Source organism: Camelus ferus, chromosome 2, assembly GCF_009834535.1.
Source record: "Camelus ferus isolate YT-003-E chromosome 2, BCGSAC_Cfer_1.0, whole genome shotgun sequence".
In the NCBI taxonomy this organism is placed as follows: Eukaryota; Metazoa; Chordata; class Mammalia; order Artiodactyla; family Camelidae; genus Camelus; species Camelus ferus.
In genome coordinates this window covers 72,539,101-72,564,151 of record NC_045697.1, presented here as the reverse complement: position 1 = coordinate 72,564,151, position 25,051 = coordinate 72,539,101, and the positions used below count along the sequence as shown (strand labels likewise).

Sequence of the window (25,051 nt, the reverse complement as noted above, 5' to 3'; positions counted from 1 at the left end):
CTACTCTTCTTTCTCCCTCCCAAGAATAAAGCTTCAAGTTGGGCAACTTCTGACTGCAGAGCCACACCAGCCTCTGCTGGGGGCGCAGTAGGCCCTCTGGTGCCAAACCATGCCAGTGCCATCAGCACTCCAAGTCAGGCAAGGGGAACCAGTCCCTCAGGCAGCCCTCAAAAAGCTGGACCTTTGGGTGAATTTTCCATTCTTCTCTTTTCTCCTGTTCCCCATGATGGGGAAACTATGAACCAGGGCTAAGCTCTGCTGACCTGGGGGAGGGGTAGTTGCAGAGTGAAACAACTCTTCTCACCCACTTCAGCATGGCTCTTCTCAGCTTTGCGCTCACGTAGGGTACTGCAACTCCTTAACTGGCTTCTGAAGTTCTCAGCAAACTATTTTGGTCCATATGTTGTTGTTAAGTCGATGTCTGTCGGGGAAAGAGAGCTGGCACTTGTATTTCTCCATCTTGTTGACTGCCCACCTGGGATGTTGCTTAACTCTAATGATCTCAGTTTCAATATTGTGATGAGTGATTGTGAAGGAATGATGGAAATCAGCAATGGAAACTTATCAGAATGTTAAAAAGCAGTAATGTGGTCAGATGATACTAAAATGGTCTGAAAGGTAAAATCAGAGCCAGAGAAGACAAAATATATTTATTGCTCTTGGGAAACATGTTCCTGAGCCTGGCAGAATTATATTCAGGAAACTTGCTGAGAGCTCACCGTTCATACTCAGCAAATACTAAATGCCTACTGTGTGCTTAGCGTTGGTCTAGGCACCAAAAGGCACTGCCTTTGTGGAACTCATACTGTATTTGGAAAACAAATCACTCAGATACTTTTAACATGAGCTGATCACAATGTAAGGGTGAAAAAGGCACGGTCCCTAGCCTTGAAGAAATTCAGTCCACTGACATCACAGATGGCTGAGCAAATACCTGCATGACCATGTGACTTAGGCTGCCATAGGGTAAGTAAGCATCACTGCTGGAGCTCAGTGGATGAAGGGAGGCTGAAGGAAAAGTATTGGAGTTGGCCTTGACTAGAGAACTCTGTGTTCACCGAATGGCTATTCCGAAATCCTCAAAAGTCAAAGGACAGGGATTGTTAGTACAGCAAGGAGAGCAGCTGGATGCTGTTACAGGTCATTAGCCCCAACATTAGAAGCTACAGTGGGCCAATGAGGGTCCGTTACCAAAGACACGTGTAGCAATTAGGTCAGGGTGGGGTTTTTTTAAGGGCAATATTTGCTATTTATCATACTTGAATTTGTAGTCATCACTAAAATTTATTTAGTACAAATGTAACGTTGTACTGATGGTTTTACATGCCAAGTCCTTCCTCCTCACAACATCTCTGAGGTAGATGCTATGATTATTTTATAGATGAAAAAACAAGCTTTTAGAGTTCAGTGACTTACTTAGCTAGTGACGGAAAGATGTGAAACTTACCTTCATCCTTCTGACTCCACAGTCTGTTCTGAGCCACTGTGACTATTATAAATACATTTAGCCCCAAGAACAAAAAGTGATCTAGAGAAGTTTACATTTCTCACATAAGAAGTCCAGAGGAGTTAGTCTAGGGCTATTGTCTTGAGGTTGTCTTCAAGGAACCAGGTCCCTTTTCTCACCCTGCTATCTTTAATGTGTGCCTCTGACTTACACCAAGTCACAACATGGTTGCCATGTCCCAAGGCATATCTGCATTCCAGGAGGAAAGAAGGGAAGGAGCAAAAGTCAAAAGTCTTTCATGCATGCACATGATGTTCATAGCAGCACTATTTACAATAGCCAAGACATGGAAGCAACCTCAACGTCCATCAACAGATGACTGAATAAAGAAGTCGTGGTGTATATATGCAATGGAATACTACTCAGCCATAAGAAAGAATGAAACAATGTCATTTCCAGCAACATGAATGGACCTAGACATTACCATACTAAGTGAAGTCAGACAGAGAAGGACAAATACATAATATCATTTACGTGGAATCTAAAAAAATGACACAAATGAACTTAATTACAAAATAGAAAGAAACTTACAGAAATGGAAAACAAATTTATGGTTACCAAAGGAAAAGGTGGTGGAGGGATAAATTGTGAGTTTAGGATTAGCAGACACAAACTACCATATGCAAAATAGATAAATGACAAAGTCCTACTGTATAGCACAGAAAACTATATTCAATAACTCATAATAGCTCATATCGGAAAAGAATATATGTGTATAATTGAATCACCATGCTGTACACCAGAAACATTATAAAGCAACTATACTTCATTATAAATAAACAAACAAACAAATAAATAAATAAGTAAATAAGCAAGCAATCAAATTTAACCCCAGAAAATTTTTTTAATAAAACCCTGGGGGGGGGGGATCCAAAGCCTTTTACCTTTCTATCCAAGAAGGAAGCCCTCCTCAGAGATTCCAGCCTGCATTTCATTGGCCAGCTCTAGCAGCAAAGGAGGCTAGGAATTTGAGTGTTGTATTCCAAACTTCATAAGATAAAAGGCAGGGAAGTGAGTTGGATGGGTGTTGAGTGAGTGTCCTTAAATTTCACAAGCACAACATAGCCTACACAGTTACTAGGATCAGTTACATCCCTGATAAAGTATGAGTTACTAAGCCTGAAGGGCGGAATCAAATGATCCAATCCATCCTTTTCAATCTGAGATCTCTGTTCTCTTCAGCCAAACTTGATTTTTTGCTCTTACCCAACAGGTATCTTGAAGTTCCCCAGGCCCGGCCCCCTCAGTGTACTCATGATACCTGCATTCTGACACTAAAATGTATGCCATCTAGTGGAGTTCAGGTAGATGTATTAATGTTAGGATGGACTGTGGGTGACAAAAGAACCAAAACCGTACTTTAAAAACACAAGACAATTTTTATTTTCCTCCCTGAAAACAACTAGGTCAAGCACCAGGAAGGAAGGCTCCAGTATCTTCGGTGACCTGGATTCCTTCTATTTTATTGCTTTGCTAACTGCCACATGCAATTTCTGGCTCATTCAATCTTAAGTTCCCCCAGAGCAGCATATAGTAGGTGCAAATAAAAGAGAACGACTTGGGTTAAATTAGTGAAGGAAAGGGTTTCCAGGTTCTAAGTATTTGCCACGTCTCACCCTCTACGTACTTGGAGTTAACAGTTCTACCTTGTCTCCACTAGATGGCAGCACGTACCCGTATAAAGTATGTGCATGTGCTAATCCTTTTCCAAAAACTGGAGGAACCTGAACTACAAATCCCAGCGTGCATTTTTAAGCGCCTGACTTGCTCTGCACAAAGGTCTTAAGTTTGTTGCTCGCGCAGTGACCTGGAGGACGCCATCCACTTGCTGCTCTAAAGTAAGATTTCCCAATATAATTTACTTGAAACTTTGGACTGGGAGGAGAGGTTTACTTTGTTCTGCACGTTATCTTTTTTAGGATTAATTTTAGCAGCTAGATCAGGATTTTTAACATGTTTGAAACTCTGTTAAGTTTTTCAAAATAGCCAAAGAAGAGAGGATTTTACAGCGTCTTTAAGTGGACGTTGTTTTTCCTGGCTTATGAAGACAGAGTTCCTGAAAATGCTGTGTTTATGTCTCTGCTAATCAAAATATTAACACTTTAAGGGGGAAGGGCATAGCCTAGGGGAAGAGTGCCTGCCTAGCACGCACAAGGTCCTGGGTTCAATCCTCAGCACCTCCACTAAAAAAAATTAATTAAAAATCTAATTACCTCCTCCCCCAAAATAAAAGAATAAAACACAACAGCAAGAAATCCATCTTGTCTGGTTTTCACGTTGGGATTTATCGAGAGTTGCCTCATTTTACCATTTCAGGCCATGTTTGCACTCATTTTCCCAGGTAAATTCGTTTCAGTTTGATAGTGCAGTTTTATCTAGTAGTAAAGCTTTGGCTCCAAAATCTGATCCCAGGATGACTGGGAGGACAGCTATGGGGAGGTTTTCAGAGGGAGCACAGCGGCTGCTCTGAGCTTTAGCCATTGTTTAGTGAGTGCTTCTCTGGGTGTCAGAGATTCCTAGGGAAGCCTCTGGCATGTGCCTTCACAGCGCCATGCGCCAGAAGTCACTGTCAAAAGTGTAAAATAGCAGTTTTTCAATACATCATGCTTGGTATTGGGGGAGGGTAAAGATTATTGGAGTCTCTTTCTAAAATACATGTATGGATTACGTCTCTTAATTCTTACCGTGTTTTAAGTGAAAATGTAGCACTCGTGTAAGAAGGGAAAGAAAAAAACAGGCAGTGAAAATTCATTGCATTAGACTAGGTCGGGCACTGTGAAGGCCCAGCTTCTCCGTCCGTCGGAGAACATCAGTGACTCTGTAAGCCAGCCCCTGCACTCGGTTCTTACAACCTGTTGTTGGTCTGGCCCTCGGGGAAACTGACTCCAAGACAGAGTTAAACACGCATGGGTTTCATTAGGGAAAATGCTGGCGTGAAAGACGAGAAGGGAACTAGGCAAGGCTGGAAGAGCCGTCAGACCACGACGGAAGTCTCCCTGCAAGGGAGGGAGCAGGGACGCGGGGCTGGGCTGGGAGGGCGCATCCTCAGTCTGCGGGAGGGCCCGTGAGGCCGGCGGGAGGAGCTGGGTGTGTCCCAGAAGTGGGTCCGCATTAACACTCGTGCTGCACCCCGGCTCTGTCTGGAAATAGCCAGGGGAAGGTGGCCTCGGCACAAACTCAGCGAAGAGTTTCGGTGCGCAGTGCCGGCCTCGTGGTGAGTTACCGGGTCCCTGCGCCGCAGCCCCAGTTCCGCAGGGCCCAGGCGCCGCGTGGGGACTTGCAGAGGGCCGCAGGGTGTGCGAGGACCACGGGAGGAACGCCACGAACCACGAGGTCTTCTCTGGGACCTGCAGTCAGGAGGCCTTGGTTTGAATTCATAGCCGTGAAACGCTGGGCAAACCACGTAACCTCTGAGTTAGTGCACTGGGGACCAGGCCCCGAGTCATCTGCTGAACACTCCTCTCGTCCACGCCAGCTCTCCACCCCCGCTTTCCCCACTGATCCTGCACCACTGCGGCAGCCTCCGCAGGAAACCCTCCGCTCGCGCCTGCTCACTCCCTACCAGGTCTGCTCGCCACAGTGAGCTTTCTTAATTATGCATCTGATCATGTCGTGCCCTTTCCATAAATCCTTTAGTGCTCCTTGCCCATTGGAGTAACTTGCCCCTCAACTTGGACAAGGGTGGAGGCTTGAAACCAAAGCGCACACTGGGTACAGAAAAAAGCCAAATTTGGCTGAAGGGCACGGAGATAAGTTCACAGAGGAATGACTGGATGTGGGGCCCCCGGGCAAGACTGGCCAGCCACCCGTACTTTATCAGGCAGGTAACTGAGCAGATTGGTTGTGCAGGTTATTTGGTGCATGTGCTATTTAAGTTAGCTCACCCAACATCCACCCAACCTAACTCTCCCCCTCTCCCTCCTTTTCACTTTATAAAGACTGGAATACAAAAGTCAAACTCTTGGCCTCTGCTGCTAGAGCTGGCCAATAAAATAGGCTGGAGTTTCCGAGGAGGGTGTCCTTCTTGAATACAAAGGCGAGGTCTCTCTGACAGACTTGGCTTTTGCACGTTTCCCCTCTTTTTGCCTGGAGTGCAGACACCATGGGACGTTGTGACTGCCCTGTTGTGCCTTGGTGTGCCGTCAGAGGCACACACTAGGAACGGCAGGGTCAGAGAAGGGACTGGGTTCCTTGAAGACAGCCTCATTTGATCATCATTTGACTCCACTGTCCCCAGAATCATCACCCTGCGATCTCATCTCACCCTGCGATCTCCAATCCGAGCACTGGCCTGCATGTCTCCTGCATGTCGTGTTTTCCCTATGTCAGAATTTCTCAGTCTTCTCTTTTAAAAATTACTGATTTTGTGTGTTACAGTGTTACTACTAAACGCTTAAACCTTAAAAGAGGATTGGCAGGGTTGTGGGGTGGAATGTTCACACGCAAAAGAGCGGGAGGCCTGAGTTGAGTTCTGGCTCTGCCTTGACCTGTTCTCTGGCCAGATCAGTTCCCTCATCTGTAAAATGAGGGTATTGGACATGATCTGATTTTCCAGTTCTTTCCCAATGACTCTCTGAGGCCAACTATTGAATCTTCCCAATGGACACGGAAAAACCAGAGACAATTGACAGTGCAAACCCCACAACAAAGGTTCATGAGAGAGGAAGCAAGAAGCAGCCCCAAGTAGAAAGACATAGCCATTGTCACAGCAGTGTGCACAGAGGGGGACAGGGGAGGGATGCCACCCCTACTGTAGCTGTCTTCTCTGGGTTCTTTCTGGTAAAAACCTGGAGGTGACTGTCTGCCTGCCTGCGCCAGTTATCCCTTCAGTGGGTTTTGCTGAATGTTTTTGATATGCAAAGCTAGGTATTGAGAGTAAGCATTCTTGGAGAATGATGTAAATATTCTCAGGTGGTGGGAATATTTGTACAGAGCTGCTGTCTTCAGGTCCTTTTTTTTTTTTCTTTTCAGCTAAAACAGCAGAAGAGATGATTTATTGTACACATATTACATTCAGCCACAGCTGAGAACAGAGCTGGTCTAGAATATCACAGGTCCAGGGCAAAGGACCAAAAAGGACCATTTTGATACGAGCAAGATGGGTCTCTTAAAGGCGGTCGAGGCCATCAGAATGGCCATAGATGTTCCTGATCCACTGAGATAAGTTCTAAACAGTAGGCATGCAGTCCAACAGGTTGTTTTGAAAGAGGTGCTTGAACTATTCCTTCCAGAGCTTACTGCACAGTGTAAGCCATTAAATACACGTGTCTTTAGATTAAACCACAGGTTCTGTTATGGGGCGACTTGATGGGAAGGTCATCGTCCTGACAGCGGCTGCTCAGGGGATCGGCCGGGCAGCTGCCTTAGTAAGTTATTACCTCTTGTTGTTTGCTTACTGACTTTTGAGGTATTGAATTACGTGGACAGATTCCAGGGTTATTTAATTCCACTCTTTTTTTTTAAATTATCTTTTGTGCTCCTGTTGTCTGAAGCTTTAAAAGGAAAAGTGGAGACTCCTGCCCCCAGGCAGATGGAAGAATGAATACCTCACGTGTTCATTATATGACATCACTGATAACCTTTGGCTCTGAGAAACGTTACCTCTTTGTTCTCTGCATCATAATAAATTTACTACAGGGGCCCTACAGGAGTGCAGAGCCTTGTGAAATTAAGTCAGTCCCAATACAGAACTCTGGAGTTAGGAGTCTCTCCAGTTATATTTACCTTCTAATTTATATAAACTTCTCGCACATTAAACCCCCTACCCAAGCTAATTACTTTCATTAGCAGGAGAAGTGTTGAAATAACCCATTTTTTTCTTACTGTTTGGAATTGAGTCACCTGCTCAGAAATAGAATGCAGGCTATCAAATCACAGAATAGTAGTATTTTGAGAGGTGTTTAATAACAGAATCCTGTTTTTTTTTTTTAAGCGTTGATTTATTTGCTGTTACTTAAAGGAACAAAGTCAGATGACAAGCACAATGTATGTCACATTCTAATTAATGATAAAAATAGTAACAATGGGAAGGATGAGGTGAGACTAGCTGGTTTGAAATTCCACCTGTTTTACAGGGAAAGCAACAATGAGGGTAAGATAAGGGCGAAAGGCTAAATGACTCTCGGTTCAAGAGAGCAGTTTAACCAGGTAAACAAAGGATTTATTTGTGCTTTGTGTCTACCAGGCTTTTGCAAGAGAAGGTGCCAAAGTCATAGCCACAGATATCAATGAGTCCAAACTTCAGGAGCTGGAAAAATACCCGGGTAAGCAACTCGGCACCTTGAACTTGGGATTCAGAGTCTACAAGGAATTGTGAAGTGTTAGTACTTACGTGGTGAAAGAAAAGTCCTTAGCAGTTCAGCTCCACTGGCCTTCTGTTTAGAGCCTGATTCTCTGATATCAGATTTATATTCCATGAACCTAGAGACAAAAATCTGTATACTTGAATGTATAAACAAAGTTTTGAAGATGTATACTTAAAATTTTTTATTTATCCACTTTTTTTTATTTTTCCACGTTGAAGGATTCAGTTGCCAAGTGCAAAATCATAGGTGAACATTTAGCACCATTATGCTAATTTTTGATGAAAATTTTTCATTTCTGTGCCCCCCTCCTCTGAGGGCTGTCCACGAGAAACATTCTGTGAGCCAGATGCATAGTTTTAAATTTTCTAGTAAAGTTTCTAGATTTTTACTGAGAGTCTTAAGATTCTGAAGACCCTGCTAATGGTCAGCAATCCTATGAAGTCTCACTGGACAGGATACTGCCATCTTCACACTTCCAAACAGCTCTATCTTCACACTTCGAAACAACTAAATCTTCAGTGAGTATTCTTTCTGGGTGTAGGCACAGAATGTCCTTTGTTTTATTTTTCAGGTATTCAAACCCGGGTTCTTGATGTCACAAAGAAGAAACAAATTGATCAGTTCGCCAATGACATTGAGAGACTTGACGTTCTCTTTAATGTTGCTGGGTAATTCACAACTTACGTTTCACTCTCCTTACAGAAAGTTTTCTGTAACTTTTATTAAAAATAATGTTAATAATATGGCAAAATTATTCACATGAACCATAATACTTTCCTTAGGAAATTTGGCGAGATTTCGGACAGAATTTTGATTACAAGTAAGGTTCAGCAAGTGAGACAGCCATGGATGTTGGTGTGGACGTGGGGCCTCAAGGCGGATGAGGTCACTCGAGGCAGCCGGTACTAGCACAAAGCTATTGCTCTTCTCAGGGCTGGTAACAGGCTCATGGGCTTGTTGCTAATGCTCCACCAGGACTTAGAAAAAATAAGAAAACCTGTTTTCCAGTAATGTCTTTAAAACGAAGTATATTGAGATGCAAACGTTCCCGATTTTTGGCACAACATTCTAGCAAGTCCTTTATACTTTCCAAGCTCAGTGTTTCTTACTGGGACAGTCAATCGCAGGAAAAGAAGTTTCATGTTGTACCTTTACACACGGCACAAAGAGAATGGCTTCATTGAACTTACTAGGGTGGTACTAAGCCTGCTGAACCGCGCATGAGTGATGAAGGCTGGAACTGGAGCAGCTGCAGGCAGATACAGCCGGTGCTGGAGCGCACCCTCCCTCCTCAGGCGTGACAGTAGACGTGAGCACCGTTGAGGCTCACACAGGGCTCAGTAGACACCCTCCCATGTCCCACTTTTCTTATGCAGTGTTACGTTTGAACTGCTGCATTGGTAGAAAAATCCTGGAGCCTTCTAATATATTTCTGTGGTTCTTCCCAATTATGTTTCAGAGTGAAAAAAAATCTCATTCTGTCTCTAGTTTATCATATGTTACAATGTATGGAAATAAAATTAAAGCAACATTTCACGATGATCTGTTTTATAAATAACCTGCTCATCCCTCATATGAGAATACACTCAGAGCCATGAAAAAAATCAACTAGCAAAATTAGTTTTTGAGCATCTACGAAATTTTCAGCAACATAAGAGATACGAAATAGAATGTGTGGTTCTTGCTGTGATTCGGTTGTACTGGAAATACAGTGGTGCATGGAAATCACAAGCAACAATATTTTACAATTAATTACATAATCGTGGCCTCGGGACAGTGAAATCAATTAGGTATTCAGTGTTTAGAAAGCTTCCTTGAAGAAGTAGGACTTGAAAAAAGAGTGAAGATTATTTTAAAGGTTCTGTTTCGCTCTGCGTTGTTTACTCAGTGTGTCAGAGCTGCACAGGGGGTATTGCCTTGCTACCCTGAGATGCTGACACTTGTTTTCCTTGCAGCGTTGATTTCCCTGGAGAATGTTAAATCTGTGCCACCACCTGAGGGCGCTGCTGCTCTTGGAATAGGAGTCAGGGCGAGCATACTCTTCTCATTTGTCTGTTTTTAGTGGCATTGGTGTTTCCTGTGCTGTTGGTGTAGCATTTCTTACATTTGGTGTCTCCAGACTCTTGTTTTCTTGTAAAAGAAGGATGTTGTCTTCAAATCAATTTATTTAGCGTATGTTGTTGGGGCACTTTCTCACCTGACGTACTAGGTGACGCTGTGTTTGGATTGTTAACGGTCTTGGTAAGGGCAGGGACAGTATCTAAGGCAATAAATGCCAATAGAAGTGATCAGGAAAGTGAATAGAAAATTTTTAAATCAACATCTTCCCCCCATTGTTTAATCCCTCTTCCAGCTTTGTCCATCACGGGACCATCCTGGACTGTGAGGAGAAGGATTGGGACTTCTCAATGAATCTCAACGTCCGCAGCATGTACCTGATGATCAAGGCGTTTCTTCCTAAAGTAAGAGGACCACCACCGCTAGGCTAAGCACCTCTGGATGAGTGGGTCTCCACACTGGGCATCGGGCCAGGATCCCCACATGTGCTGAAGAGCGGCAATAGCTAACACAATGACTGACTGTATTGAATATTTATACCAAAGCATTTAATAGAAATTAACACATCTAGCCTTCCACTTTGTTCATTCAAGGGCTATTAAGCACTGTGTACCAGGCTGCATTTCCGCTGCAGAAGGCACATCAGAGAGCTAAACAAAGTCCCTTCTATAAGGGAGGTCCTAGTGTGAGGGGTGAGGATACTATATAATCAAACATATATAACATGGGGGTGGTTTTAAGTACTATGTATTAGAAAGAAGCTAAGTGATCAGTGAGGGTCAGGAGGTCCTAATTGAGAAGGTGAAATTTTCATAGAGGTCTGAATGAAATGAGGGAGCTGAGCATTCAGGTGTCTGGGAAGCAGGTTTCAGGGAGAGGGACAGCGAGGAGGCAGGTGGTCCAGAGCAGTCCAGTGAGGTAGGTACTACTGTATCACGTCCTCCGTGCAGAAGGATGATACAACTGGGAGGTTAGGTAACTTGCCCTAAGCCATATAACTAGCAAGTGATTAGAGCCAGGATTTGAACCCTGGAAGTTGGGCCCCTTCTTGAATTTCAGTGTCGAGGCACACACTCTCGAGATGGATGTACCCCACTGCCTTCGGTCCCCTGAGTATTCTCCTTGCTCTCCTGTTTTCAGCTGAGCCACAGAGGCACCAGGGAGGTGAGAGACAGTGTGTGCTAAGGGGAGAGTATTCCTCCCGAGTCGGCTTCCCTTGAATTCTCCAGTCTTTACACAACTCCTCAATGGTTTTCATTTTATTTTACAAACAAGCATTAAGTGCCTTCTGATAGAAAGCACCACATCAGTGCTCTGGGGAAGGGAATATAAATATGAAAAACATTGATTTCAAATAAGCTTAAAAGCCAGTTTATAAGCTACTGCAGACAGCGCAAGCCCAGACAATGAATGAGGCTGACTTTTACAGAACCTGCTCAGTTCAAGGCTGTAAGTCAAACCTAGTGAAATGCGGAAGAGGCATTCAGCTCTTCCATCCCAGCTGGATTAGATGCCTGCCGTACTGACTGCTACCCGACCCAGGGCAACGGAAGAGCTTTTTAATGGCGAGGCAGGGCTGACACTTTGCTCTGAACATCCAGGCTAAGGTCAAGAAAGATAAAGATGAATGCTAGAAGGAAAATCAGAGACTGACTTGGTAATGAAGGAAGTTTTCTTTCATCTCCTTGTTTAGTGCCTAGAAGGGATCTTTGGATTGGCCCACGGTATTTTGAACTAGCAAATTTTTTGACAATGTAAATTGCCTTTTTTGTCTATTCAGAGTTCATGAGAATCTGTTATTTGGAACATGAATGTATTTTTTGAAGACTAATCTTTAGCATAGGATATGAGGGAAAGCAGAGGCTATGGTAAAAGAGGAACGCTTGCGCCAAATGGGTCAGACTCTCACACATGTATGAGACTCACTTGTGAAACCGAATGCTTGACAAATAACAGGGAAGGACGTAGGCATGGGGTACTGGTGGAGCTAAAATTTAAACTTGTCAAGTGTTAACTTTTAAAATACCAAACACTAACTTGCAAATTAGTGAGTTTGTCTATGATTTAAAGCATCATGAAAATAATCCATATGAGCCAATGACACTCATTTGTGAAAAGTCCCAAGAGATATTAATAACTGAGATGTGGACTCAGAAGGAGTCAGTGCCACTTGTTGAAGTGACCCTTACTGAACTGACCCTGGATTTCGGAATCTGGCACTGGAAGACTTCAGGCCCAGCCTGAGCTCGGCCCCTAACTCACCATGTGACCTGGGAGATGGCACTTGTGCTCTCTCAGCATTTCTTTCTTCTATTTAAAATGAGGGTAATAGATTACACAATCCCTTCCAGCCCTAATTATATTCATCAACCATGACACACAGATACCAGGTTAGAACTTTCCAGGGGAAGCCAGGATTTGGAGGTCTAGACAGATTTGAAAGGTCAGGTGGTCAAAACACAGGAACACTTGTAGGAAATTTTTATTCATGGGTAAGCATACAGAAAACCATTCCAAGACTGGAAGATCAGTCAAAAGGCAGAGAACAAATTAAAAAGAGGTCAATGCAGAATTCAAGGTCGACCAGAAGAGAAGTTCCATTACATCAAGGATTCAGGGAGTCTTGGATATTTGGGGGGGTTCCCCCTTTGCTGTATCTTAGAAGAGTCTCTCACACAAAGAGGTGATTAGCAAGCATTTGTTGAATGAGTAAACGAACCTAGGTTGTCAGTGCAGTGGAGGTCAGGCATGGAGTCACTGAAGACCAAGGAAGCCAAGTCTGCCTGGTTTAGGACTGAGCCCTGGTCAGTGGGGACAGAAGAACTGGGTCACGGTAGGGCCAGCTGGATAAAGCTAGAGGGGAATAACTTCAGAGCTCTTCCTAGCACTCACCTGACTTTATGGGAAGTCAGTACAATATATGATGATGAAGGCAGGGTGGAAGGAGGCAAGGACTATAGACTCGAGAATCAGCACAGACCTGGATTGAATGGATGGTCCGTGGGTTAGGAGGTAGCGCTACCATCTCCTAGGTGACTGTGTTCTAAACTTCTGGCTGAAGAATTATTGGATTCCAGAAAATTGGAAACTGAAGTTATCTAATAGCCCTCGTCTACATATTAAATTGGGCTGTATGCATTCCATGTGTATCAAAAATGAGGTGTCTACATCAAGTATACCTCCGTGAAACTGAGAAATAAATTAAAAAATGGGTCATGTTATTTGCTAAATTGGATAAGAAAGAATAGTTTTAAGGCTTAGTTTTCAATACTGTTTACTAATTTTTCTGGTCGTTTTATGAGGACCCCATTCCATAACGATCCTCCTTATTACATATATAGACAAACAAGTTGGGTTAAATATTTTCTCCCCTCCCAACTTCTTGACTTGGTTGGTCCAACTCAGCCTCTTCCTGTATCCTTTTAGCCCATCCAACACAATACCTTCGGGTGGTTTTAGACTTTCTGCTCTCAGGTGCAATTAGTAGCTAAGTATCAAAACAGAAAGTAAGACAACACCATCAGGAAACATATAATCTTGGCAAACTTATCCCTAGATCCATCCAGTCATTCACCTCCTCCATTCCTGCACCTCTTTGAAAGCTGCTGGAGAAAGTAACCCCAAAAGAAGTGACTTTTTCCTCTCGACCCTTCGACACCACCTATTGAGACTCGTTCCTCTTAGAAACTCTTTCTTTGCTTGATTTTCATGGCAGAGCATATCCTGGTTTTCTACTCTCTAGTGGTGTTCTTCCGTCTCCCTCACACTTATTTTAACCCATCACCACCACCTCCTTGTTCTTTACGGTCATCCTCCAGCCTCTGGTTTCAGTGAGACGTTAGTGCCCATTAGACAGGAGTTCTCTGCAGCTCTTGCTTCTTCTGCCCAGAACATTTGTGGGTGGTGCCTGTGCCCTTGCACATACGTAGAATCATCTTGAAAACATACATACATGTTTTAATTATGCATCAGTTCATTTGAAAACATTTTTTAATTCATAGCAGCTTTTTTCACTGATATATTCCTTTAGGTCTGGGGCAGAGCCCAGCAATCTATACTTTAACCTAACATCTCAAGATATTTTGATTCATCAAAATATGTTGACTGATTGCTGTGTGCCCTGTCCAGGAGGACAGAACAGCCACAAGCCCTCCTCTTAAGACCTTCACGCTTTCAGTGGGGGATTCTGAAGGAGGTGTCCTTAGGAAACACTGCCCTGGCTGGGCGCAGCCCTCTCTGTGTGTAACCGTTCACCAAGTCCTGCCCCAGTACCTCAGCTGTCTCTACCTCTGTTACCTAACACATTTCCGGTCTCTACTTTTATTCCCCCTTCCCTAAATCCCTGCCTCAGCTTCCAGCACTCTCCCCTCCATGGTGCAGAGTCATCTTTGCAACCTTCAGAAGTCACTCCTCTTCTGTCCCCACCACATTGCCTTCAGGGTAAAGCCCAAATTCCTAAATTTGGCCCCACTGGCCTCTGCAGCCTCATTCCTCCCACACCTTGCCTTCCAGCCAGACCCATCCCCTCCTCCCCCTTCTGTGATAGAGCCCTTATACATGTGGTTTCTCACCCGTCTGTTTTATTTTTCTGACTGACGCTCTTGCTGCCAAAAATCAGCCGTCCTCTGAGTGCCCACAGCCTGGATTGGTCCCTTCCCGCCATCCCTCCCCACTTCGCTGGAAGATCTCTGCTGTCACTGGATGCAGGTTACATCAGCCACTGCAGTCCGCCTGGCAGCTCTCTAGGCAGGTGGGGACCAAGTCGTTTATCTCTGAATCTCCTGGACCTCCCACTGTGCCTGACCACAGCGGGTAGTCAGCAATTGTGTGTTGAGTGGAGTAAGAGTTTTCCAGCATCAGAAACATGTACAGGAACATTAACGTTCATTCCGTTTCAGTTAGCTCGGAGTTCATTCTCGGTCTTGCTGAAGCTCTTGTGCCACGGGACGGCAGGAACCCCCTGGGAGATGCTCCTGCCTGTGTACACGGGCCATCAGTTCTCAGCAATGATTGAGACTGTGAAGGCTGCTTAACAGTGCTTAATGTTAATAGCTAAATAAGATGGTTCTGCTAACCCTAAGTAAATGCAAATCTTTCAAAGAAGTAGTATTTTTAGCAGCATCTTCTTCTTGTCTTTGTTTTGTTTTGGCAGATGCTTGCCCAGAAATCTGGCAACATTATCAACATGTCCTCTGTGGCTTCCAGCATCAAAGGTAGGTCTGTCTTCCTCTGGGAACCATGATGCACATACTCACACATCTGCAGAAGCTAAGGGTTTGGGGAACAAGCAGAGCGGAGATCATAAAACCCACACATAACTTCAAAACTGCTTTTTAAAAAATTGATCTTAAGTTCCTTAACTATGAGTCCTATTGCCTTCCATGTGAACCAGTCATAAAATAAAAGCTGGTTTGCTTTGCCCTGCCTTTAATTCCTTCTAATGGTTATGGAAATGATCAAACTAGGAGAAGAAAACATTTATCCACTTAATTAATCAAAAAAGATGTGTTGAACACCCACAATGTGTCCTGGACCCAGAAGAATTCACAGTTCCAAAGTGGGGGAGAGAGTCAGGCAAACGCACGTCTTCTGCAGTGTGACGGGATTATACAGAGCTTGTGCAAAGTGTTGTGTCAATGCGGGGGACTAACCCTGCCTGTAATTGCGGGGTGCTTCATGAAGACATTTGATCGGGGCCCTAAATAAGCAGTCAAGTTAAAGGGCCAGAGTGCCACGCAGAGTGGAGATGGTGGGTGACGTCACAGTCAGGCACAGAGGGACTGTTGAGTTTAAAATGAACTACTGAGGACCACCGAGTTAACATTCCTTCTCTTTGCAAGGATACGCAGAGTAAGCCCCCACAGGAGAGGGAAGCAAAGAAGTGCCCACGCTTCTAGGTTTGCTTAGGTTGTGTTTTGTTTTGCTTTTCTTCACCTGAATTTTCTTCTGGAATCCTCCTAAGGGTTCTGTCAACTGATGATGAAAAACTAAGGCCGCCGCTGTCACTTAAGTGCAGCATCTCAGCACCAAAGTCTCGACCAAGTTGTGCCGATAGAGATACTATTTTCCCAGATTCAGAAACTAGCCGTACTAAGGAAGAAAACCTGGTATCAGTTTTTAAAAAGGGAGTGAGGAAAGCAGGGCAGTGGTGATTTACTTGTGTTCCCTTCCTAAAGGAGACTGGTTTTTATTCCATCCACTTGACCCTTCCCTTCATTCTCAGGAGTTGTGAACAGGTGTGTGTACAGCACAACCAAGGCAGCCGTGATTGGCCTCACGAAGTCTGTGGCCGCAGACTTCATCCAGCAGGGTATCCGCTGCAACTGTGTGTGTCCAGGTGAGTCTGGCACTGTAGGACTGTGAACTTGGCCCTTCAGATGTCCTGGCTGCCACCATGAAAGGTATCTACATAAGCTTGTTTACCACATGTTTTATTGCATTGCCATTAGGAAAAGTTCAAAGGAAACAGAGTCTAGGCTTATTAAGATAGCAGTCCAGTGGTAAGTTGGGAAAGAGATCCTGAGTCATTAGGAATAACCCACAGATGTGTTAAAAAACAAAATTCAGCTGAGTAAATTAGATCTAATTGTCTTTATTTGATTCATGAGTCAGGAGGCATCCCATCTAACAACTGGAAGGATGCTCCAATGAGTTGAATACAAATGGAAAGTTTTTATAGAAAGGAGATTGGGGTGAGGAAGTCAGTGGCAAAATAAAATAAAAGGTTATTCTGGGCTAGGACCTCCTTTTTAGTGAGGGAGGGGACTGCCCGGGTTTTATCTACAGATTGCCTCTTCTTCCTCTAGGGGGATAGTCAGGGCCCACACCTACATTATCTCATTGGTGCTGACCAGAAAATTCCAGACCGGTTGGTTAAGGTAACAGTTCTGGTGAAAGGCAAAGCTGCAATTAAGTTAGGCGCTAAATCTAGGTTTGGTATCATGGGCTTTAGCACAAATGACGCCATTCTGGTTTAATAGAAGCAAAAAGTTTAAATGCTACTTGTGTGTTAGGGGGCAATTCCAAACCCTGTGGTTAAGCGGCATAACTGGCCAGGGCTCAGAGTTTGGAAGCAGACCCAGGATGAGCTTATCAGGGGAAAGACGAATAGTAGACCAGGCTCACAGGACAGCAGGAAGAGGAGACTTCCAGAACACACGGAGCTACTGAGTGATGTAAACCTCCTGGGGTGGCCCATAAATGAAAAGGAAGGAGTAACACCTTCCTTTATGCTATAAACTGTGGCCTTCAGGCTGGAGCTGACCCACCACCTGTTTTGTGAACACAGTTTTATTGGAGCACCCAGTTTGCTTATCTGTTGGCTAAGTCGGCTTTCATGCTGCAGTCAGAATTGAGTAGTTATAACAGACCAAATGGTTCTCAAAGCTAAAACTATTTCCTACCTGGCTTTTGACCAGAAAGTATGCTGGCCCCTCATAGAGAGGAAAGGAGGAAAGCACAACTTGTTATTAGTAGAAAAGATATTCAATTTGTCCAAACAAAAGCATTCAATAACTTACTTCTTAGGAGTAACTTCCCATTTTCTTAATACCTGTGGGGGTGTCTATTAAATAGATACGCCCTTTCACCCAGCTCCACTGACCCAAAATGAGTAAACACAGTCATACCTTGCAGAGGTTTCATGTTGGGGTCCAGATCACTGCAAAAAAAAAAAAAAAAACAAATATCGTAATAAAGAGATATTCACACGAATTTGTTGGTTTCCCAGTGTATATAAAAATTATGTTTATACTATACTGTAGTCTATTAAGCATACAATAGCATTATATCGGAAAAAAAAGTACATACCTTAATTTAAAAATACTTTATCGCTGAAAAATGCTAACCATCATCTGAGCCTTCAGCGAGCCATAATCTTTTTGCAATAGTCCCATCAAAGATCACCAATCACAGATCGCCTTAACAAATGTAATAATAATGAAAAAGTTTGAAATATTGCAAGAATTACCAAAATGTGACACAGAGACACAAAGTGAGCAAATGCTGTTGGAAGACTGGCACCAATAGACTTGCTCAAAGCAGGGTTTCACAAACCTTCAATGTGTAAAAAATGTAGTATCTGCGAAGTGCAGTAAAGCAAAGTACAGTAAAATGAGGTCTGCCTGTACAAGGTGCCTGAGAAAATTAGCAGCTTCCTCCCTGAAAAGGAATTTAATATTGCATGGCTAGAATCAAGGTTTCTCTGAGTAGTTCACAACTGGTGTTGGGGGGTCAGGGCGGAGAAGCGGTTCACAGGTACCTGTGGGACCTTTCAAAACCTGAGGGGCGTGCCAGAATTCGGGGAGGGAGCTGATGGGGAAACCTGTGTGTGGTTTGGGAAGTGCCACAGGACATGCTGATGCAGCCCATCATGGTCTCACTTCAGGTTGAAGACCCCTGGCTTATTAGTTAAAAGGGGAAACTCCAAAATAACCTTCAAGCTACAGAATTTCCACAATTGAGGTAAATACAAGTAACACTAAGGCAGAGGAGGATACAGGAGAGACAGTCTCACTGGATTGTACCGTACACACCAGTGATACTGCAGTCTCGCTATTCTTGGTGCCATCTGCCCAGAAATAAGTGGCAAAATGATTTGGAAAATGTGGTTGTTTTTAAAGCCAGACTTTTCAGAAGATTGGAAAATATACTATCACACTGTCTGGAACAAGGAACTAGCTGTGACTCACTGAATCAGTCACAGAAGAAAACCTGACAAGGAATGAGTGTATCTGGGATGGTGCTGATGATATGGTCACAACTGCAACACCAGACTTGTGTGGACAGTGGCACGGTGTGTCAGTCTGTGCCCTGGACGTGGCAGAGTCAAGTGACAGTGGCATTGATTGGGAGTCATAGGAGAATATTATGTATAAAAATACGAGTTTTCTCATTTGAAGAGATACATGCACCCCATGATCATCGCAGCACTATTTACAATAGCCAAGACATGGAAGCAACCTAAATGTCCATTGACAGATGATTGGAATACTACTCAGCCATAAAAAGTAATGATATAATGCCATTTGCAGCAACATGGATGGACCTAGAGATTATACTAAGTGCAGTAAGTCAGACAGAGAAAAAGACAAATATCATGATATCACTTATATGTGAAATCTAAAAAAAATGACACAAATGAACTTACAAAACATAAAAAGACTCACAGACATAGAAAACAAATTTATGGTTACCAGGGAGGAAAGAAGGTGGGGAGAGATAAATTGTGAGCTTACGATTAGTAGCTACAAACTACTATATATAGAATAGATAAACAAGGTTCTTATAGCACAGGGAACTATATTCAGTATCAAATGGAGTTGATTTGTGGTCTTCTGGAGGACTGTCAGCCAACAGAAAGGCCCTCTGGAGAATGTACAGGTCACATAAGTTTACAAAAATGTCTGAGAACATGATCTAAGTAGGATTTTTAAAATTTTAGTGTCATTTTTCTTCTTTTAAAGTAAAATAATTTAAAATTATATTTTTTGATGAGAAACATGAAACAATGGTTAAAATAGGAATTTGACACCGATGAAAATAGGCAACATACTGAGAAAAATTTAGAGCCACCTAAATTATCAAGGAGTCTGACACACGTGGAGTTGTCCCTGAGGATCCCCCAAAGTGAACCTGACAGCAAAGGATGGTTTTGAGATCATGAAGACAGTCTGGGTCCTTATACTGGTCAAGTACTTGTATGATTTTACCTACATCTCAGGGTTATTTGGAGGATGAATTGAGATAATACCTATTCAAGTGTTTAAACTCTATAAAGGATCATGTCAATGTAATGTGACTAAAATATGTCCATGGGAATGCTTCACCCAGAGACCCTGCCCAGTTTCACAAAGAATTACAGTCTTTTTTAAAAAATTATAGGGATGTTACTAAAGTTGTAAGCCTATTAACTAAAAGGGCGGGCGGGTAGAGGTGAAATTATCATTCTAAGTCATGGAGAAAGATTTCACTGATCCGTTGTATCATATGGAAAGGAAGTTTAAAGTTTAATTGTCAGTTTCTTTTTCAGTCTAAGTAAGTAACCAAGCTGAATACCCCCCTTTGATTTAGGAACAGTTGATACCCCATCTCTGCAAGAAAGAATACAAGCCAGACCAAATCCTGAAGAGGTACATCTCCTGTTTTAAATGTGTTTAAATCCTGTTTTGAAAAATTGCCCCTTCCTTACCTAGAGTAGACAAATTCACAGAGACAGAAAGTAGAAAGGTGGTTGCCAGGGGCTGGGGGAGAGGGGGTGGGGAGTTGTTGTTTTATGGGTCTAGAGTTTCAGTTTTGCAAGATGAAAAAAATTCTGAAGATCTGTTGCACAATAATGTGAATGTACTTAACACTACTGGACTGTACGCTTAAAATGGTTAAGTTGATAAATGTTATATTATGTGTATTTTAGCACAATTTCAAAAATATAAAAACATCCTCTTCTGTAATATTAAATTTCTGATCTGTCACAGTATCTACAGGTTTTAGTACAAGACAAATACTTTGAATAGCTTGGGAGTCATCATAGTCCTGCTTGGTCCACAGTTAATGTTATTAATGATATTCTCCTGTATCTTGTATCATACATGATTAATCAAGGCTGCAAGCCAATGCTCCCTTTGTAGATTCCTCTTGCCTTTGACCTCCTGAAGGAGTTGCCAGTGAGTTCATACTTCAGCTCACATCACTGATGTCCAGTTGGTTTCTGGTTATAGGCACTGAGCGATTTCCTGAAGAGACAGAAAACAGGAAGATTTGCAACCACAGAAGAAATAGCCCTGCTCTGCGTGTACTTGGCCTCTGATGAAGTAAGCTCTGTTCTTCCCAGGTAGTCCATTATCCTTAATCACATTAGGCCACAATTTGCTCATCAAAAAATCATGTGATTTTAGGGAGTTATGGCATATAGATGCTAAGCTGCTGCTTTTACAAGATAGGGGTACGTTTAATGCTCTCAAAGAAAGGCCACTTGGATCTGAGCCACCAACTCTTCCTCATTCAACTTTACATGTCACTAATTCTTAGAGCAAATGAAGTGGTGGAGGATTAAAGAAAAACAAATTGCTCAATTTTATAATTGTTTTTAAAAATTACAAATTGGGAAGCCATGATTTAATGTAAATCAAACAAATAAACCTCCAAAATTATGAGAGCATCAGATGAAATGGGGAAACAGTTAACCACATTTAATTGTGTCCGGGAGACACAGAATTAGCATCAGGTGTTTTCAGTTTTACTGGCGACTTGTTTGGAAGAATCCCACTACCTCTTTTTTTTTCTGTGAATTCTTACTTGTATATCATCATGAACATACATTCCTAATTCTGTCTCTTTCCACTTTGCATCTATTTGGTAACTAGTTGCTTCCTTAATAACTACTGTATGTTTTTAAAAGGCATGTATCTGTGAAGCAGGAACTACATTTATAAGGTAGAGAGCCCAAGAGCATCCCCTCTGTTTTATGTCTTTGAATATTACATGACCAGGGAACTGTGAGAGAGAAGAAAAGGAAGAGGAGAAGGTGGGAGTGAGGGATGTTACAGATCAGTTAGCCCCTCTTTAAGTAACGTGGTGCACACCAGGCAGTTGGTGAATGTGATAAATAGAGGTTGCAATGTTCTAGTGACAGAGCAGCTACTACTTCTCAGAACTATTAACAACAGCTGTTCATAGCTGAGGAAATTGCTAGACAAAGGATGATGGAGCGAGTACATTAACCTTTGTGATTTCTCTGAATCCATGTCTTCAGAAGAGCTCATTTGATTTGTGGGTACTGCTGGTAAGCTTCATTGCCCTTGTTTACCCAGAGCTTAGTTTACCAAACATTTGGGAATGTTCTGGCTTGAAATATGCAACAAAAAGAACTTTGTCCAGGTAGAAAGATCTAGAAGAGTCCATATGGGAAACAGAATGCTTGCCTTTTAGAAGAACCTTGAGAAATTGGGATTGTTTCTTGGTAAAGTGACTAATAACACCCTGGTTTGGTTTATCTGCTCCATCTGATCAGTTCCTATAAACTGAACTTTAAAACATTCTGTGCTCCTATTGTCTTTCCTTCTGCCTCTTCCATTGTCTCAGGCTTTAAGTGAATTTAAAACTAAGAACACAAATTTGAATCTTCATTATCCATGTTGAAGTTAAAATATTTTTAAACCTCTGCCACAAGAATCACTTCAGCTTTAATTTTTTAGAAAATGAAAATTTCTTTGGGAAAAAAGCAGTAATTTTTTAACTCTTTTGGTCTTGTACAGATTTGGATGTCTGAAACTAGTATAGAGGGTTTTTTTGGTTAATAGCTTATAATAATTATTATTCATATACATTTAAAAAACACATTTAGTATGCTTCAGTTCCTGGAATTACCCATGTATATTGATTAACTAAAGGTACATCTTTTTTTTAATTATGTTTGGCATTGACATGACCACTTTATGACTGACATACTGGATTATGTTCAAACAGTTTTTAGGGGCATAAGAGCTAGTTTAGAATAAGTCTGAGTTTCAAAATGAAAATGTACTATTTTAGCCTATACTTTATCCTAATTTTGGGAATGGATGTATATCATGAAATTTCTCAATTTTTGATTCGGAGACCAAACACCCTTAGAAAGTGACATGTGCTCAAATAGCAGCCAGAGGCCAGTTAGCATCAGATACAAGAACACTCAGCAGTTTTAAATCAGCTGAAATTTAATTCAGTTTCCTAATTTTTATTTGTTAAGTGAAGTTTCCTGGTACTATGAGAATAAACTGTTCCGCTGTCTTAGTCAGAAAAATTGAAGAAACACAACCTAGTTAATTGTTCTGTCTCCTTGTGTTTGTCACTGCAGTCTGCCTATGTAACAGGCAATCCTGTCATCATTGATGGAGGCTGGAGCTTGTGACTGCAGGCTCTCCTTACTGGGAAGGCAGGCCCTTCCTGTCTGTCCACAGCGAAGAAAACTCACCCAGCCTCTCTTCCTAGTAATGGCATATTCGTGAAAACAAAACCTTTTTGATGATGTCATATTCACAAGAGTGTGATTCTTTAAATATATTAATTTCTTTCTAATCTCTTCTGAAATCATAGGAGATAGTGAGATAATGAGCTCGCTGCAAAAAGAATAGTTTTAAAAATAAACCTCAATTTATAAGCAATATATAATTAAAATGTGACTATGAAAAGAAGTTTTTTTTAAAGGCATTCATTTCTATTTTATTTCCGTTTCCCAACATTCACATATTTTTGTACAATTCTACACCTGTACGTGGATGCTAGTTTTAACATTTGGCACCATTATAAATGAACACCAAAGGTAAGAAGGCGTTTGGCTTCAGTAACTTACACTTGAAGGAGTTTAGATTCAGAACTATATATTGTTCATCTGTTATGTAAAAGGAAAATAATCATCAGGTGTTTATGCTTCATGGATGTCACCTCTTATGATTAAGTACTTTTTTAGTTTAAAAAATCTTTATCAAAATAAGCAATATTTGACATGGGCATAAGAAACATGTAGTAAACTAACTTGCAGTATTGTCAGTTTGAGGGGTGTTTTTTAGTTTAAGCATAGATTTCCTCCCCAAATTCCAAGATACCAGACAAGAGAACATGAAATTTAGAAATAGTCTCTGGATGAATAAATATAAATGAATCATATAACAGGAAACCAATTAAAAAAATAAAAGTTTCAATAAAAAATTTAAATTATGGAAGATAATTCCATTACAGATTACTAGGGAGAAGTTTTATCTTGTTCTTTTAGTTTTATGGTATTATGTTTGTTTTTTATTTGTTGTCACCTCAAAAGACCAAATAGTATGATGAATATAGATACTCGGTAAGAGTAAAGATCCTTAATCTTTTCTCTTAGAAATGTAATTAGTATGAACAAGGACAATTTTGAAGAGGACAATGAAAGGTTAACATTTTATGTATGAGAAAGAACATGTAGGTGATGAAGGTGAGTTAAAACTGACAACAAAGGATATTTTGACTAGCATTGCTGAAGAGTCCATTGATTATAAATTCGCTCTAGGGTTCTGGACCTGGTGTTCCACTACTGGATTACACATAGCTTGGCTTTTGACCTAGACTCCAAGTCATCCAATTTGTCTTGGATTTTAGCTTTTTGCTTTGTAAAATCTGGGAGTTGGGCTGAATGGCTTGGGTTCTTTTTGATGTATGATAGTCAAAATGCTGTAACTTCTTATCAAGTGAAGCAATGGAACATTGAAGCTTTTAAGTATGTCACGAAGTACTTTATGCTGTAAGTATGTAATGTATATGTAAAGCTATGAACAGATGAATTCTAAATAAACACATCATGAACACTGCAAAATGGATTCTAACATTAACAAATGCTCCCTCAGAGTTAGGTCTCTCAGAGCTAACTATAAACTATAAAACATTATAAACAATGAAAGCAAAGTAAAAATTAGCCAAAAAGTTCAATGTTCTCCAAAGTCGCGTTAATCAAATAGGGTATCAGTGAAGATCATATGACTGAAAGGAAAGGAAAAATATATTTCATTCCTGTGGTAAGAGGAAGCTGGATGTCACTAGGAACTTTTGCAAACTTTAAGAGAGGAAGAGTTCAGTTTAGGAAAAGTCATTTTAGATGCACTGAAGAAGGTTATTGGACGGGAGCAAGGTTTATCCATTCTCTCCATAAATGAGGACATAAAAGAGAAGAATGGCTGGTTTGTCTGGTGAAAACATTTACCTGACGTTGTCCCTCTTGACTGAAAAACGGTGATTAAAATCGGCACTTTTAAAGGAGTGAGAAACAGGTAAGAAAATTTTTATTCCTGAAGGAAATGAAAACTACCCCGAATGGGCGCACGCGCGTATACACACTTAGTTGAAGAGGGGTAAATACAGAGGAAAGGAACACATGGAAGGGAGAACTAAATGAAAAATAATCAAACGGCGGAGGGAAACGTTAAAATCTAAAACTGTACCGCAAGAAGGACAAGTGTTATAGATGGGATAAAATGGAGAGGATCAAGTCTTTTGTCCCACTTAACTGGTCACCAGAAGAGAGAATCCCGTCTTCCCGCCCCACCTGGGAAGACACTTGTAAAATGCACAACCAAAAGGTGGAGTTAAAAACCAGAACGTAGAAGGGAACAATACACCAAGCAATTGGCTGCTGGGAGAGCCCAGCGCTGCGCGTCCTCACCCAGGACCTCGTCAT

The 25,051-nt window shown here is 41.9% G+C and overlaps 1 protein-coding gene across 7 annotated transcripts; it reads left to right on the top strand.

Annotated features, from left to right (window-relative positions):
- Positions 1-3,252: 3,252 nt before the first annotated feature.
- On the top strand, positions 3,253-24,193 carry BDH2 (3-hydroxybutyrate dehydrogenase 2). Of its 7 annotated transcripts, XM_032460840.1 has the most exons (13): positions 3,294-3,345; positions 5,144-5,327; positions 6,782-6,873; positions 7,692-7,770; positions 8,384-8,480; positions 8,595-8,714; positions 10,166-10,274; positions 14,489-14,620; positions 15,023-15,083; positions 16,094-16,207; positions 19,942-20,000; positions 20,586-20,678; positions 22,703-24,193. In XM_032460840.1, exons 3-13 carry the CDS (start codon positions 6,802-6,804, stop codon positions 22,754-22,756), a joined length of 990 nt encoding a protein of 329 aa, XP_032316731.1. In that variant the 5' UTR covers positions 3,294-3,345; positions 5,144-5,327; positions 6,782-6,801; the 3' UTR covers positions 22,757-24,193. The 7 variants fall into 7 exon arrangements, with proteins under 7 accessions (XP_032316743.1, XP_032316722.1, XP_032316751.1 ...); XM_032460852.1 differs by lacking the exon at positions 5,144-5,327 and having other exon boundaries at positions 3,253-3,345; positions 20,586-20,698; XM_032460831.1 differs by lacking the exon at positions 5,144-5,327 and having other exon boundaries at positions 3,262-3,345.
- The last annotated feature ends 858 nt before the right edge of the window (positions 24,194-25,051 follow it).